This window comes from Rhinatrema bivittatum, chromosome 2 (genome assembly GCF_901001135.1).
Source record: "Rhinatrema bivittatum chromosome 2, aRhiBiv1.1, whole genome shotgun sequence".
Taxonomy (NCBI): Eukaryota; Metazoa; Chordata; class Amphibia; order Gymnophiona; family Rhinatrematidae; genus Rhinatrema; species Rhinatrema bivittatum.
Window position 1 is genome coordinate 165,247,749 of NC_042616.1, and position 14,939 is coordinate 165,262,687.

A 14,939-nucleotide genomic window follows, 5' to 3' on the forward strand; every position below is an offset into this window, starting at 1 on the left:
CCTGTGCTTAGACCCGGCCGCCACACGCTGACCGCAGAGGAAGCGGAAGCAGCTCCGCCCCTTCCCTGCGCCGGCCACACGCTCTTTCAGGCTCCGGGGTGAAACACAAGTCACGGACAGACCCGCCCCCCCCACCCCCGGGGCGAGGAGAACCACGGCGATCGGGGCCCTGCTAGCCTTAGCCAGGGCTCTCCTAGTCTGACTGTAGCGAACTAATGTTCCCAGATATCCGCTGGCAGGGAGAGACAGAAGCCCCGGCGAGCCTCGCGGTGGGGACTGGGGACGATCGTCTACTCCCCGGGAGGCGGGGCCCTGCCCTGATCACAAGCCGCCTCCCGCCTATGAGAAGACAGGGTTAGAGCCGAGGGCAGGAAGGAGGAAGCGTTCGGCGCTGCGCAGCCGCGTAACTGCGCGCGGAAATCCCCCGCCCACTCCTCGCTGCCCCGAGAGCTCCCGACCCGAAGCGGCGCTGAGAGGCAGGATGATGCCGACACCCCGCCGCCCCTTCCTCCTGCTCCTGCTTGGCGCCGGCTCCTGGATCTGCTGCCCGGGCTCAGCCAGCACCGTGGCCCCGGCGCCCGTCCTCCAGCAACGTAAGGACATCGTCTCCCCCCCCACCACCCCCGATATTATTTATACACAGGGTAACGGGGCTCCTCTGGGGAAGAGACGGGCCCAGCCTGGAAAAAAAAATATGTTGCCTTGGGGGCACTGACCGAAGTGATCAGGCCCGCAGAAAGGCTGGGGTCACCTTCCTAAAATCTGCCCCTCTGTCCCCCTTAAAGCCAAGCGTATATGCATAACCCTCCAACCTTAGCAAGGAGTGAAATCTGCTGGCCTCCTAAGCCGAAGGAGTGTTGGGACGGGCTGCCTGAGGAGCCCCCAGCTCAGCAGGCAAGATCTGAGCGTCTGCCTGTAACCATAATTTGTATTTAAATAGAGGCTTTAATTGATTCAGGCTGGCAAAGAGCATTAGTGTCTATATAGAAAATGTGCACCTGTGGGCTAGACTGGGTGTCACTTGTGGAGGTCAGTCTGGCAGCTTTAAAAGAACGGAATTTAAGGTCACAAAAAGTGAGAGTAGACCTTGAACTCCCGAGTCTCGGACGTTAGAGGCCTGACAGCAAAAACTTCTCCCCTATTTGGGCAAAGATACTGTACTGTATTTGCTGGTTCAGGACATGGGAGTTTGTGTGTAAAATATAAGTCATTTATATATTTAAAAATGCTCAAGTGCATCCTGTCCTGAAAGCAGTTCCCTTAGTATTTATATTTTGCTTGCCGCTTCTTGGGCTGCCAAGGTCTGGTCTCATTCACCTGCCCTGGAAGAGATACTGTTTTAAAGCTCCATTGTTAACCAAACTTAAATGATCTATTTATTTCTGTGCTTTGGCCTTCCCTTTGTTGTACTTATTCTTGAGACTCCTTTTCAGTTTTCCCTTGCTTTTTAAAAATCTTATTACATTTGTTTGGAATAAAATATGTGCATATGTTATAGAACTGGTGAATTCTAGCCCTTATTAAACTGTCCTTTAAATGAAAGGCCAAGATACAAAATCACCATCTATATGGATGGTTCCATAAAATGTTTCATTTATTTGAGATAATGGGCCAGTAAATAAAATTTAAAATTAATAAAGGTCAAGAGATTGCCCAAGTCTTCTGGTAGTTTGTCATTCCTGATTTTCTTATTTATTATTTTACAGACCATTGCTAAGATCATTCTTCAGCAGTTTCTGCTGTATTTACAGTCTCCTCTTATTTCTGATAGCACAGCAATACCCTGGGTTACTCAGATCCATAACAGTGGAAGCAGACATGCAGAATATTTGAACTTTATAGATTTCTTTTTAGGGTTAAATAAAAGCCAGAAAGTGTGAAAGTTTGTAAAAATAAGATATTTGTATTAAGTCCACAAGTGTGTGTTATGATTTATAGGCCATAGGTGCTTCTTTATGATCTATTTTTTACATCATTCCAAACTGTTGAATCCAGTAGCATGTAAAAAAAAAAAATCTATACAATTGTCCTTTTAAAGCAAGGGTCCTCAACTCCTGTTACAAATTAAGTCTAGTTTTCAGAATTGTATTTGTATACAATGTTGGCAGTCTATGTAAATATATCTTATGTATATATACAATCACTCTACAAAAAGTCTAGATAACATAAAAATCTGGTATTTTAATTTTCTTAAAATACTTTATTTTTTCATAAACAAGATGGATGCACACATTACAAGTCTTATTTTTTTCACCCCCTCCCCCAGAACTCCAATCATCCCAAAGCCGAGAGGACATTATTTTCCTAAGTGGCCTTGCAGTCTCTCAGTAGTCACTGGTTTTCATTAAATAACAGAGAAAATGCTCTGAAACAAGTGACATGACCTGCACTATAATGATCCATATTAGCTAAATGGGATGAGATTCCAATAAAACCCTCATAAGGAATCTGTTTTAAATGTTTTAGTTTTTATTATGCTGGATGAGGGTTTACTATTTTTAGTTTATTATTTTATTGGTATGTTATGGATTTTTTTGATGGTACTATTTCATTGTTTTACATAAATGTACATTTATTAATTTGTGAGAAATTTGTTTTTCATTTGTGTTGTAGTTTAAAATGCCCAAGGTGGTGAGCAAGTGAAAACACTTATTTAGAAAGGTGGATCATGAATTGTAGAAATTAAATTAAGTTCTCTTTTTTTCCTCTCCCTACAGTCTGTGAGCTGTACAATGGGATGTTTTATCTCAAATGCTTTAAAGCAGAGATGCCCAAATTTGTTTCTCGAGTGCTGTAGAGCAGCCTGGCTTTTCAGGCTTTCCACGATGAGTATGTTCGTCTTTACACATCTAAAATCTTCATAAACAGGTTCCATAATTTAAAATGTGCGTTTTTTGGTGACTGCAGTTATGTTTCTTCATTTTCAAAGATAAATCTAGTAACACTCAAGTTTCTAACTTCTGCCTTCAACACAGGATTCAGATTGTAAACAACTAATAAAACCATTAGAACTCAAAATTTTAAATTACTTGCCCATAAAATTTCTGTTGTGTGTGGGTTTAATGTCAGTTTGTTTACCTGCAACCATCCCACTACTGCCTGAAGACACTGATTTAGAACCGGAACAGCCTCTACGTACTCCTTCCCCATAGGAACACGGTTTTGAATGCCGTCTGCCTGTAAATGACAGCAGATTCTAGAATTTCTAATAACTTCCCTCAATGCTTGCATCTAAATGTTGATGAGAATAAGGGAAAGACTAGATCCCTGAGGGACTTCACATGAGAGGGGCTATGGCTTTGACATATTTACATTTATAACTGTCTGCATTCTCTCAGATAAGAAAGATCTAAATCAGTTTATGGCTATCCCATTTACTTCCAAATCTAACAACCTGCCAGTAAAAGTGTTATGATCTGTCCAATTGAAGACTGCTGAAAGTTCACGAAGGACCTATAAGATTGAACCCCAGCAGTCTAAATCTCAGCAGAAGTAATCTATTAAAGCAACCAATGCTGGCTGAGTGATAAGTACTTAATCTTAAATCTTAATCTTAAATTACTGTCTTCAACTTACCTTTTAAAGGTTGCGATGTATATAAGCAAGGCATAACTAGCCACCATATATAAGGTTGCGATGTATATAAGAAAGGCATAATAAGCCACAATATACAAGTTCCATTCAATTTGATTCCTTACTGCTACTATGTATTATTTCTGCCTCTGTTTCACTGTATTTCCCTGCTAATCTGTTCCTACGCATATATTCATGTTTCCATGCTTTATGTTTTAATGTTTCTATGTTCATAATGTTACAATGTAAAAATAGCTTGACCTGTCACGCTATTATCCTATTATAATGTGAACCGATGTGATGTACCCAAACGAATGTCGGTATATAAAAGCAAATAAATAAATAAAAATAAATAAATAAGCACTCTATTTCAGAAAGGAAGACTTGTAGCTGGGAGGCTAGACACCCTTAATCACCTTTCCAAAGAAAGATAGAGTTGACAGAAGCCTAAAAGTCTAAGACACTGGAATCAAGTGATTTACTTTTTTTGAAAAATTGTGTGAATCACTTATCTTTTAGTAAAACTGGAATCATATGTTGGACTAAAGAGGAATTTATAATGTGTCTTTTGGTTTAAATAGTCCCTTCCCAATTTGTTTCAGAAGTTGAGGGGTAAGTGTCCATGACATGTTTTTAGTCTTATTATCTTAGTATCTGATCTCAAGATAGTGAAATGATGTGGTAAAGAGTTAGCCAGAGCCAGGAGGATGCATGGGTGTAAAGGAGAGCTATAAGCAGAAAAAGGGAGGTGAAGCTCCAAGGGGGAAGACTCAGGAAATACACCATCCTTTCTGTGAAAAAGTATGTCCGGAATGCCCTTCCGGAGGAGGTGGTGGAAACAAAGTGGTAACTGAATTAAAACATGTGCAGAATAAGCACAGGGGATCCAGGGGGAAGGAAATGAAGTACAGTGGGATAACCTGCACATAGTGGCAGTTACAGACCAAAATAGCGGTGATACAGTTGCATCAGAGCTCCAAAAGATGCATGGGGGTAACATCTATAGAGCAGCAGTTACAACCCCAAAACAGCAGTGGAATGAAGTCATCAGGGCTCAAAGGAAGCTTGGTGAAGCCAGCACTGTGATGACTGATGGGCATGGCCATGCATGGGACAGATATAAGAAGAGGGGTTGTGAGAGCAGGTGCAGGACCCAAGAGGGGGGAAGTTGATAGTGGGCTGCATTTGAGAAGTTTATATGCATATTGACAAGAGGATGCCTCTCAACTGGGCAGACTGGATGGGCCATTTTGGTCTTTATGTACTATCATCTAACTATTATAAAGAGGGAGTTGCTCCATACCTGTGTTGCTGGGATGCAAATTGAGCTCTGCCCCATTCTCCAGCTCCACCTTCTCTGTATAGAAATTGAGCTCTGCCCCTCTCCGGCTCTGCCTCTCTCCTTGTATTGCTAATCCACTGTCTTACTACCACATGGAAATTGAGCTCCACCCTTCTCTCTGGCTCTATACTCCAATATTACCACACAGTACACCTGAACTTAGCCTCACTCTACTACCACACATCTCAATTATGCACTTCCTACACTTCATGATATTTCTCTGTCCTTGGCTGGGAAACTACATTAAATTTATTATGTTACAAAAATTTCATCGACAAAATTAAAATTCCAAAATAGGGGCACCCTAAGTGGGATAGCAGGTCCCTAAATTCTTCATTCTTGCTTTCACCTTCTAGCCTTCTCTTATTTCGGGAGATCTTATTTGCAAAGAACTCAACAAAGTTCTCACAGTCTGGTTCTGAAAATTCATATGACAAAATGAGTAGGTGACTGATATACGAAGTCATTAATTATTTTAAACCGTTCCCAGAAGCCATTTTGGACTGAAACAAAAGATAAAAGTAAATTTTCTATGCAAATATACCTACAGCCCAATACCTGACCACCTGAGCTTTGCAGTTTACTTATCTAAGTCACAGTGAGATTTATGCCATAGTCTTTCTAATCTTCTTCCTTTCTATTTCAAAGTTCTCAAATCTTGAGAGAGCCAAGGGCTAAGTTTCATTAAAGGACCTTCTGGCTTGTTATAGGCACAATCTTACTTAAAAAATGTTTTAGATCACTGTTCCAAATTTTGACCAGTCCATCTATAATTTTCCTGGGTAGGTCAGACTTCTACTCTTCTGTTGCTAAGAAGAAAGCAATTTGGTCAATCCTAGGCTTATCCTATTAGAACTGGTCCCACCCAGATCCCCAGTATCAAAGCAATCAAAGACAAAGGAAACAAGGAAATGGTCAGGCCACATTCCTGAATTGATCTTCAAATCTATCGCTATCTTAGAGATGGTTTCTCCTGAGCAGAAAATTTAGATCTAAGATGTGTTCAGAAATATGGTGGTGCTATAATAAACTGAAACAAAGCTAATAGCATAGCTGCAATGAATTGCTCAGCCATGGATGACATAGTATCGTCCACGTGTACAGTGAAATCTTTAAAACAATGATCTCTGAAATTCCTAGAAGTAGGTCAGGAACAAATTCTACAGTTGCGTTTATAGAAGCACCAAATGTTCCATGGGGGTGACAAGAAATTCCCTATAACTTCTTATGAAGTTTTATAAATAAACATTCGGTTTGGGGAAATAGAATACCTAATCAGTTGTAGGCGGTTATGATAGATCATTGCTAAGCACCCACCTCCTCCCCCCATCTGTTTTTCAATTCAGGGTCAGTGAATAACAACATATCCTGGAAGGCACAATTTTGAAAACATAATCCACCCTCTCCATCCTCCCTCGCCTCATCTAACCATGTCTCCATGTTAAAAGCAAGGTCGTCCCTACTGTCCAAATTTAAATCATGTAAAGTATCTTTTGCCATTAATTGACCAGGCATTAATTAAAAACATTTACAGATCGCATTTCCTGCAGGTCTGATTTCTGGTTTTCCTAGAGCCTTATTCGCAGAGGGACTTATCAAAGCCCCTACAGCTTTTAGCCTTTTTCCAGTAGGGTTCCAAAAATCATATCTCCCTCTTTCCTTAACATTTGTAGGCTGATGCTCCTTGTCCTGACAATGGTAGATTGAAGCTGTATCTTTTTACAAACTAGTAATCTATATCGTCACATGTAAATCACATTTCTAGCATTTTTAAGCTACCAAAGCAGCATGCACCTCTAAAATAAATCATCATAAGTGAAGATCAAATTGTCTAATAGGGTTAAATTCTATTTTTGAAAACAAATGTTCATTCTGTTTCTGCCTCACTTAAAGAGTTGGCTAGATCAGAGCTTCTATCTGAGGAAGATGCAATCTGTTCTGCTAATGTAGCACGGAGAGAACTTTTGACTTGGTCATGGTTGAGGAAAATATTCCATTGCCCTGAATTCAGCAAGGAATGAAAATGGTGTTTGAGCAAGCCCAGACTTCTCCTCCAGTTCTGAGTAGCACACACTAAAGCACAATTAAATAATATGCAATCCTACATCTTTATAGGACAAATGTCTTCTCCCCCCCAGACAAGCTCCATTGACATGTCCTTGTCCAATTTGGCAATTTACACATGTTGGGATTACTTCTTTTTTTCACTCATCCAATTATTGCACAACACAAAGGCACTGTAGATTTAGGATCATTCTTTCAGCCTCTGGCCTTCGTAGACGTTTGACCTCTGTCCCAGAGGGGATCTGGCTGATCTCTATATTTAGTGGTGGTCTCATTTGACCCAGCTGGCAGCTGCATGCTTTTTAGTGGCAGTGGTGTGTTTTAGTTATGCACATCACAAGCTACATAACAGAACCCATTCTTCTTGATTTTCTTACCACAGTAGGCATTAGCTGTCATTGCATGGAGTGTGCCCAAGCCAAAACCTGTGTTACCACTCTGTTCCGAATGCCTCAGAAAAACTGAAACTGTGTCTGTTACTGACTTGATTAGATCTTCCAGAGCTGATCATTATTGCGTCAGAATAAGCAGAAATTACATTTTTATTGAATTGGTAATACTAGCTAAAGAAGTAAATAATTTAGTTGGCAGTAAAAATGAGTCTGCTTTTATTCTGATGCTTCCATTCCTGAGTGGGACGTTGCTTACCTAATTCTACCTGTCATGAGCCTAAATCAGGGTGTTGGAGTGACATAGAAAAAGTACAGAGAAGGGTGACAAATGATAAAGGGGATGGAGAGAGGCTAAACAGATTAGGGCTCTTTATCTTAGAGAAGAGATGACTAAGAAGGGATATGACTGAGATTTACAAAATCATGAATGGGGTGGAACAGGTAAATATGGAATGGTTATTTACCCTTTCAAACAATATGAGACTTAGGGGGGCACTGTGTGAAGCTAACAACTGGCAAATTTAAAACAAATCATAGGAAGTAGTATTTTCACTCGGCGCACAATCAAGCTATGGAATCTGTTGCCAGAGGACATGGTCAAGGCAACTGACATAGTGGGGTTTAAAGAGGATTGGACAAATTCCTGAAGAAAAAGTCAATAAATATTTATTAGCCAGGTAGACTTGGGAAAGCCAGTGCTTATTCCTGGGAGTAGGATATAAAAGAAATAGATCAACTATTAAGGATCTGCCGGAACTTGTGACAAGGACTGGCCACTGTCAGAAACAGGATGCTGGGCTCGATGGACCTTGGTCTGACCCAGCACGTCACTTCTTATGTTCTTAATCAATTTCAGACCCCAGTCCGGCCTTTTCCCCATTTTATCACCCTCCAGCTAAGACTCTCTTCTCCTCCCCCCCCCCCCCCCCCCCCCCCCCCCCCCCCGTTCCCAGATAGCATGTCCCACTGGCTGGAAGGCACCTCTTCTGAGGCATGCTCTCGGTGCAGCCCATCAGCTGGGAGGGGCCACCACAGGAATGGCAACAGCTGTTTCCCAGAGAAGCTCAGGCCCGATCTGTCCTAAAGACGGGATCCAAACCCAGATTCTCTGTATCACAGCTTTGGCCCATAAGGAGGGTTCTGTTTTGTTGTTTTAATAATAGTTTGTGGCCATAATTAAAGGTGCACCCTTTTATTCAAGTGTGAAAAATATTTGAGAAAATATTAGGTCAGAAGAAAAGGAGATCTAGGAATAAAACTAATAAAGAAATCAACAAATTGAAGAAGCAGCGAGTGTGTACGTAGTTTATGGAGACAAAATTATAGACAAACTTCTACCTCTTAACAAATGGACCTGAAAAAACTCTGTGAGCCTGTTGACATAATGAGGCAAATGGGCAGCTGGGCTGGAGCAGTGGACAGCAGCAGACACAATCCATTTGCCACAGGGGATAGCAGAGTAGCACTTCCAGTGCTCAGAAGATGCTGGGGCCCACCAGTAATAAGCAAATGTACCTGGAAATCTCCTCTCACATGCCAAGCAATGTTGTGGCTCCGTAGAAGAAAAACTAAAACTAAAATTCTCCTTTAGCTAAAATGGCCAGACAAACAAAGAAGCAAACTATCCCAATAATGTTTCAGATTAACAAGACAATGCCATTTCCGTGCCAGTCTCAACTCTCTGGCCCATTGAAAAGTGCTGCTGTGAGGCTGGTAACTAGATATGTATGCCAACTCCTTGAAAAAGTGCCGGTTTGTGTGATCACTTTGGCTAAATATTCTATTCCGCATATTTTGTACCATCTGCATGATATTGTTTGGGAGGCCTGAGGGATGAGGCATTTTCTTGCATACACAGTGTAGCTAAAGTGAAAAGAAACGTTTCCGAAGGCTGCAGCAGTCTGATGGATGTTGCAGACTGGAAGTTGCTAGTACAGCATGGGTGGCCAGAGGAATAAGTGCTCCTTGTAATGGCATTTGACACGTTTAGCTGTTCGGTACATACTTTCAGAAGAAATGTTTATAATCTGTTACTTTTTGTTGTTTTTCTTTTCAGCATGTTCCCACTTCACATCCAAGACCTGTGAACAGTGCCTCTCAAACGTTTCGGTAAGTTCCTGGCAGCTCTCTCGGGTTCTCTGACAAAAGCTTAGTAGGTTGTCTGAAGGAGCATTGGCTGAAGATGGAAGATCTTCAGAGGGCGCTGCATGTACGTCCAGCAAAGGAAAACGGGAAACATTTTTTTCAAGAAGCAAAGTGCTTTTGCCTGAATTGATATCTAACCCAGTGATGTAGTGGCGGGGGCTGCCAGGGGTGCTTGGAAGCCCTTTGCTAAGAGTATTTTCTGAAACCAAACAGGTCTCACCAGTGCAGCAGAGCTGCTGAGAGCCTCTTGATAAGGAACTGGCGGGAAGCAGAGACAGGGAGCAGCACTCTCATTTACCTTTGTGTCTGCAAAAGCCTTGGCCTCTAAAGACATTTTCTTTTCTTCTGTACTGAATCTTTTCACTATAGAAGAGTTATTTTTTTTTTTTGTGCCTGTTCTTCATGGTGAATTTCTAGTGTAGATTCCAGTATGCACTGTATAAAGTGACGAGAGGCTGTGCAGCGTCCAGCATTCAGCACATACCACTATTGCGCCCCCACGATTCTGCGTGCTTTAAAGTTGTGGCTGGATGACTTTTTTTTTTTTTTAAATTTAATTTTAAACACTTGTAACATTTTTAGATTGCCTCAGTAGCACTGACATCAGATTTGTCTGAGTTTCTATACAACTCATCTTTATAGCAGCTGTATAGAAACTCGGCAACCGATGCAAGAATGCGTGTGCCTTGTCAAGAGATTAGATGGTTTGAAATAGTTTCATTTTAATAACTTAATACCAAGAGTGCAAAAAAAAAAAAAAAAAAAAGATTTTAAAGAATTACTTGCTGTTTTAAAGAAGATTGGAAATTATGTGCTCTCTTACAGAGTGCATCTTTCTAAACCCATTCTTTACTTCCAGCATTTGCTTGCCAGGAACAAAATGCACTCACCCTCCCCCACGTAATTTATTTTGAGAATGGAGGGTGGCAGGAGTTCATGGTGATTATATATTTCTTGCCTGACAAGTGCACATCTGCCTTGAGGATTTCTTTCTTTTCATCTCACCTCCCCCATCCATATACAGTCCTCTCCCCTTCCCTCCCTCTCTTCCCACACCTTCTCATCCCTTCCCGTGCCTCTCACCCCTCTTAACTTTTTCCCCACCCATTTACTTAGATCCTCTTGCTTTTCTTTGACTGGAGGGCCTGGGGAAACCCTGCTGGCTCGCTGATCTTCTCACAGGTACTTCCCTTTTTCTTTGACTGGTGAGGCCTAGGAAATCCCCTCCACCATCCCCAGCCCTGCAGATGGCATTGCCGGCGCCTCCTGGTTGTCCATCTGAGTTTTTAAATGTACATGTGAAAATTTTGTGTTACTCACATACGGGCCGATATAGTACAGTGCGCTCCGATGGAGCTCACTGTTAGCCGGCATTTGGACGCATGTTGATGGCCCTATTAGGTATTCCCGCGTGATTCAGAAAGCAAAATGTGCAGCCAAGCCGCACATTTTGCTTTCAGAAATTAGCGCCTACCCAAAGGTTGGCGCTAATTTCTCTGGGCACCGGGAAAGTGCACAGAAAAGAAGTAAAAGGATTGAAAGATTTATCATCAGCTATCACCCGAGATAAATTGGCAACATCTAGAAAAATGGGGTTTCTGGAAAACTCCATAAAACATCTAAATATCCGGGTGCTTAATTTCCCAAAAATAAAGGAAGAGCAATTGCTTATAACTTTTAGGAAATACCTGGTGGAAAACTTAAAAATTTCATCAGATATATTACCAGTAATAAAAAAGATAGTTCAATTATCAAGTAAGCAAACCTCTAATAATGAGAACATAGTGGAAAATCCTATAGATTTTCAAAATCTAACTAAGTTCTTAGAAGAATCCCAAGTGGAGATACTCGCACATATAACATTATTGATAACTTTTCAATCCGAACAGGATAAAAATTTAGTGATGAAAGCTTATTTTAAAAATATGGATAATAATTTTCTGGGTAATAAGGTCAGGATATTTCCAGACCTAGCTAAAAACACTCAGATATGTCGTAAGGCTTTTCTCTCTTTAAAACCTGAAGCTGAGGCAATAGGAGCAATAATGATAATAAAATACCCATGCAAATGTGTGTTAAAATTTCATGGGATAACATATATCTCTTTTTTGAAATAAAGCAATTAAAAGAACTCTTGAAAGCAAAAAAACAGGTTCTGAGTATTGAAAATGCTAATGGAGGTAATTAAATATAAAGGTTGACTCTTATATAACCAACTTCATAATCAGATATCCATTTTTTTTTAAATTTTCTTTGAATTCCCCTTAATTAATCTACACAGAAATTTCTTGCAAGTATTGCCTTTATGATGTATTAGCAATGACATAGGCTGAGATATATTTTCTTATGTTTGAGGATTATTAAAGTGCTATGACATGCTATTGTATTTCATGTGCAAAGTGTATTTATTTACTTTGTAAATGTTAGAAATTTAATAAGAGATAATAAAAAAAATACTGCTTTTCTGTGCACCCTCCGACTTAATATCATGGCGATATTAAGTCGGAGGTCCCGAAAGTTTAAAAAAGCAAAAAAAAAAATTTAAAATGGGCCCGCAGCTGGCAGGTCAAAAACCAGATGCTCGATTTTGCCGGCGTCCGGTTTCCGAACCCGTGGCTGTCGGCGGGCTCGAGAACCGATGCCAGCAAAATTGAGCTTCGGCTGTCAAACCCGCTGACAGCCGCCGCTTCCATCAAAAAAGAGGCGCTAGGGACGCGGTAGTGTCCCTGTCGCCTCTTTTTACCGCCGGGCCTAATTTAAATAGATTAAAATACTGTATCGTGCGCACAGGAGAGTGGCCTGTGCACGCCGGGAGAGCAGGCGCTCTCCCGCGATTTTACTGTATCGGCCCACTAGTGATTCTACTGTCACAAGAATGTGATTTCTACTGCCACCAGGCAATGTGGTTTAGTATAAGAGTAAAGGTAGGAATGGATTACATGAGGCTCAGCTTTAGCATCTTTAAGACCGTGAAAAATATTGTGATGTCTATGTTGAAATAAGGTCAACAAACAAGTTGAAGGAGATACTTTTTATTGGACTAAGTTAATGCATCTGAAGAGAAACAGTGCAGTTACGCTGGATTTACATAGTCAGGGTAGGGATGTGCATTCATTAGAAACGAATGGGTAAAATTACCGAATGAGAGCATTTTCGATTCATTTGTGAATCCATGAAATGATTGGAGAGTGTCCATGTATTTAAAGAAAAATGATTGTCGCCTTCGTTTGTTTTAACATTCAACTCTATGGCTCATTGAAAAGTGCTGCTGTGAGACTGGCAATTGTAGCATCCACCCAATGCTTGTGTGAACTAGCAGCCAGGCTAGAGCTGAGGCAGAAGAAGTAGCAAGTAGACAGAATGGAGGACCAGTCAAGGAGAAGCTTTTTTTTTTTTTTTTTTTAACTAGCCTATAGTTGGCATCTTGGTCAAGTGACACTGACGTACTCCCATTGAATGGTCTGAGCATAAGCTTGTCTTTTCAGAAGCCCTTTCACAGACTGATGCAGAAAGCCAAGTATTAAAACTGTGTGCTGAAATTCAACCCAGTTTCCTAACACACAAGCCAACTTTTTTTTAACTCCTGGTGCAGTAAGCTAATGTTATGCTAATGCTTTGGGAGTTAAAAAAAAAAAAAAAAAAGTGTGCAAACTCAGCACCGATTGAGTGCCATTTGAAACAAATATGGCACCAAGGTAACTTTCCCAATTTCATATCAGCAGCAAGTAAAGTGGCAGAAACCCGAGGGTTCTCTAACCTGAAGCAGCTGGTGGGGTTGGGAAGCGCCCCCTGCTCCCTCTCTCCTGGGATTGTGGGCCTGCCCTGAACTGGCTGCGTATTCCATTTTGGGAGGTGTGAGACAGCTTTTGTTGATTATGACTCCCTCTGTCTCTGACGCAATCCCAAACTCTATGGGATTTTTACATGAAATCCCTCTTCTGGCTGGGAGGAGGAGGAAGACTAGGAAAAAAGCAGCCCAAGGGGTTTGCTCCTCCTTAAAGTAACATGGCAGACAGAAGAGTGGCGCTGATTCTCTGCTTCCCAACCAGAAATGCAGTGCCTTGAACTGTCTGGGGGGGGGGAGGGGGTGTTTGCGTAATCTTCTTCTTGGGGGTGTTCTTGGTGGCTTAATTAGCGCTGGAAACTTTAGCACTGGAAATTTTACTCTTGGTCTAAGAAAATGTGAGCTAAATCAGGGCATTTCTCTGCATTGGTGTGAGGGGATAATGTTTAATGCCTTCTTTTGCATGGGATTTGCATGAGAGAACTAAGCAGGATGCACAATTTTCCAAGCTCATTTTGTACACCTAAAACTCCTTGCAGTAAGGTTTATGCACACGACTGCAGGTAAAACTACAATCTGCAGAACGCACCTTATTGTATCGGCCTGTTAGAGTCAAAGAAAAGGTTCTTGAACAGAAGGTGAAAGAGAAATATTGGCATTGGCAAAGGGCTTTTTGTTATCTTCACCACTGTAGTCATCATGCATGTCTCGCAGTGAGGGAAAGACTGAGGTGCTGCTGCATTTTGTATGTTAACTGGATCAAGGCAAAAGGCAGTGCCAGTGAAAAAACAAACGGCAGTGATGGTAATTTTTTTTTTTTTGTCTGACTCCACAGGCAGAGAGAGAACAGAAATGCTGCCTTGCCAGTATCTTTTCTGTTGCAGCTTTTTTAGTGTGTACAAAAGGGATTAATCTGCAGTAAATACAAACACAGTGTGTGCATTGCAGGCGCATTTGGGGAGACAGTTTTATACACACTTGAGAGTTACCCCTAGCCTCTAGCCAGACAGAGACTGAGTTTTTGCCACTAGTAAGCTGCTACCTCTGCTTGCAAGTTGCCACTGAAGTGAACTCAGTCTGTCAACTTGACTTGAGTGTGTGTGACAGACAGAAACTGCAGTATTACAGTATCAAAGTATATTGTGAAATTCAAAACACCAGTAGCCACTTCTAATTACATCATGCCACTGTGAGCAAAGGGGAAAGGAGGGACTGGCAGAGGCACGTAATTGTGGCGTGCTGTCACGCCAGCTTGTTGCTTATTACTCCATGATAGTGTTGCTGCCACTCTGCCTAGCTATCCTGCTCCTGGAGTTACACTTGTTGGTTTTGCTGCCATTCAGCGTAACCTGATTTCCCCCACTCTCTACCCCTTGGGAGTCTTACTGCCACTGTGCCTTGCTGCTGTATCCCTTGGAGTTTTCTTGCTGCTGTGGATGGCTGTATTGCACAACTCATGATGTCTTCAGGTCTTCATGCCACTCTCCATACTGCTTGTCTCTCTCTCATTGCCTTGTGGTCTTTGCTGCTTCATTCCCCCTTCATGGTGCGTTAGGATGCCTACGCCACTCTTATTATCATCATCATCTTTTACTTATGGCATGCCAGTCTAACTGCGGAGTTCAAGGCATGTTTCAAA

The 14,939-nt window shown here is 41.6% G+C and overlaps 2 protein-coding genes across 3 annotated transcripts in view; one reads left to right on the forward strand and one right to left on the reverse strand.

Moving 5' to 3' along the window:
• Positions 1 to 854, reverse strand: part of DUS3L (dihydrouridine synthase 3 like) — a 57,954-nt gene extending 57,100 nt beyond the window's left edge. The window contains exon 1 of one of the 2 annotated variants that reach the window (XM_029588831.1): positions 813 to 854. The gene's annotated coding sequence lies outside the window, so the exon portion shown is untranslated. Of the gene's footprint in view, position 1; positions 159 to 812 lie in introns of those variants that run through there. The other variant, XM_029588829.1, reaches the window with a different exon arrangement.
• LOC115084238 (pituitary tumor-transforming gene 1 protein-interacting protein-like) overlaps positions 345 to 14,939 on the forward strand; it is a 175,692-nt gene continuing 161,097 nt past the window's right edge. Inside the window, exons 1-2 of the mRNA XM_029588835.1 lie at positions 345 to 593; positions 9,428 to 9,480. Of these exons, the coding sequence (XP_029444695.1) occupies positions 482 to 593; positions 9,428 to 9,480 (165 nt within the window). The 5' untranslated portion in view covers positions 345 to 481. The remainder of the gene's footprint in view (positions 594 to 9,427; positions 9,481 to 14,939) is intronic.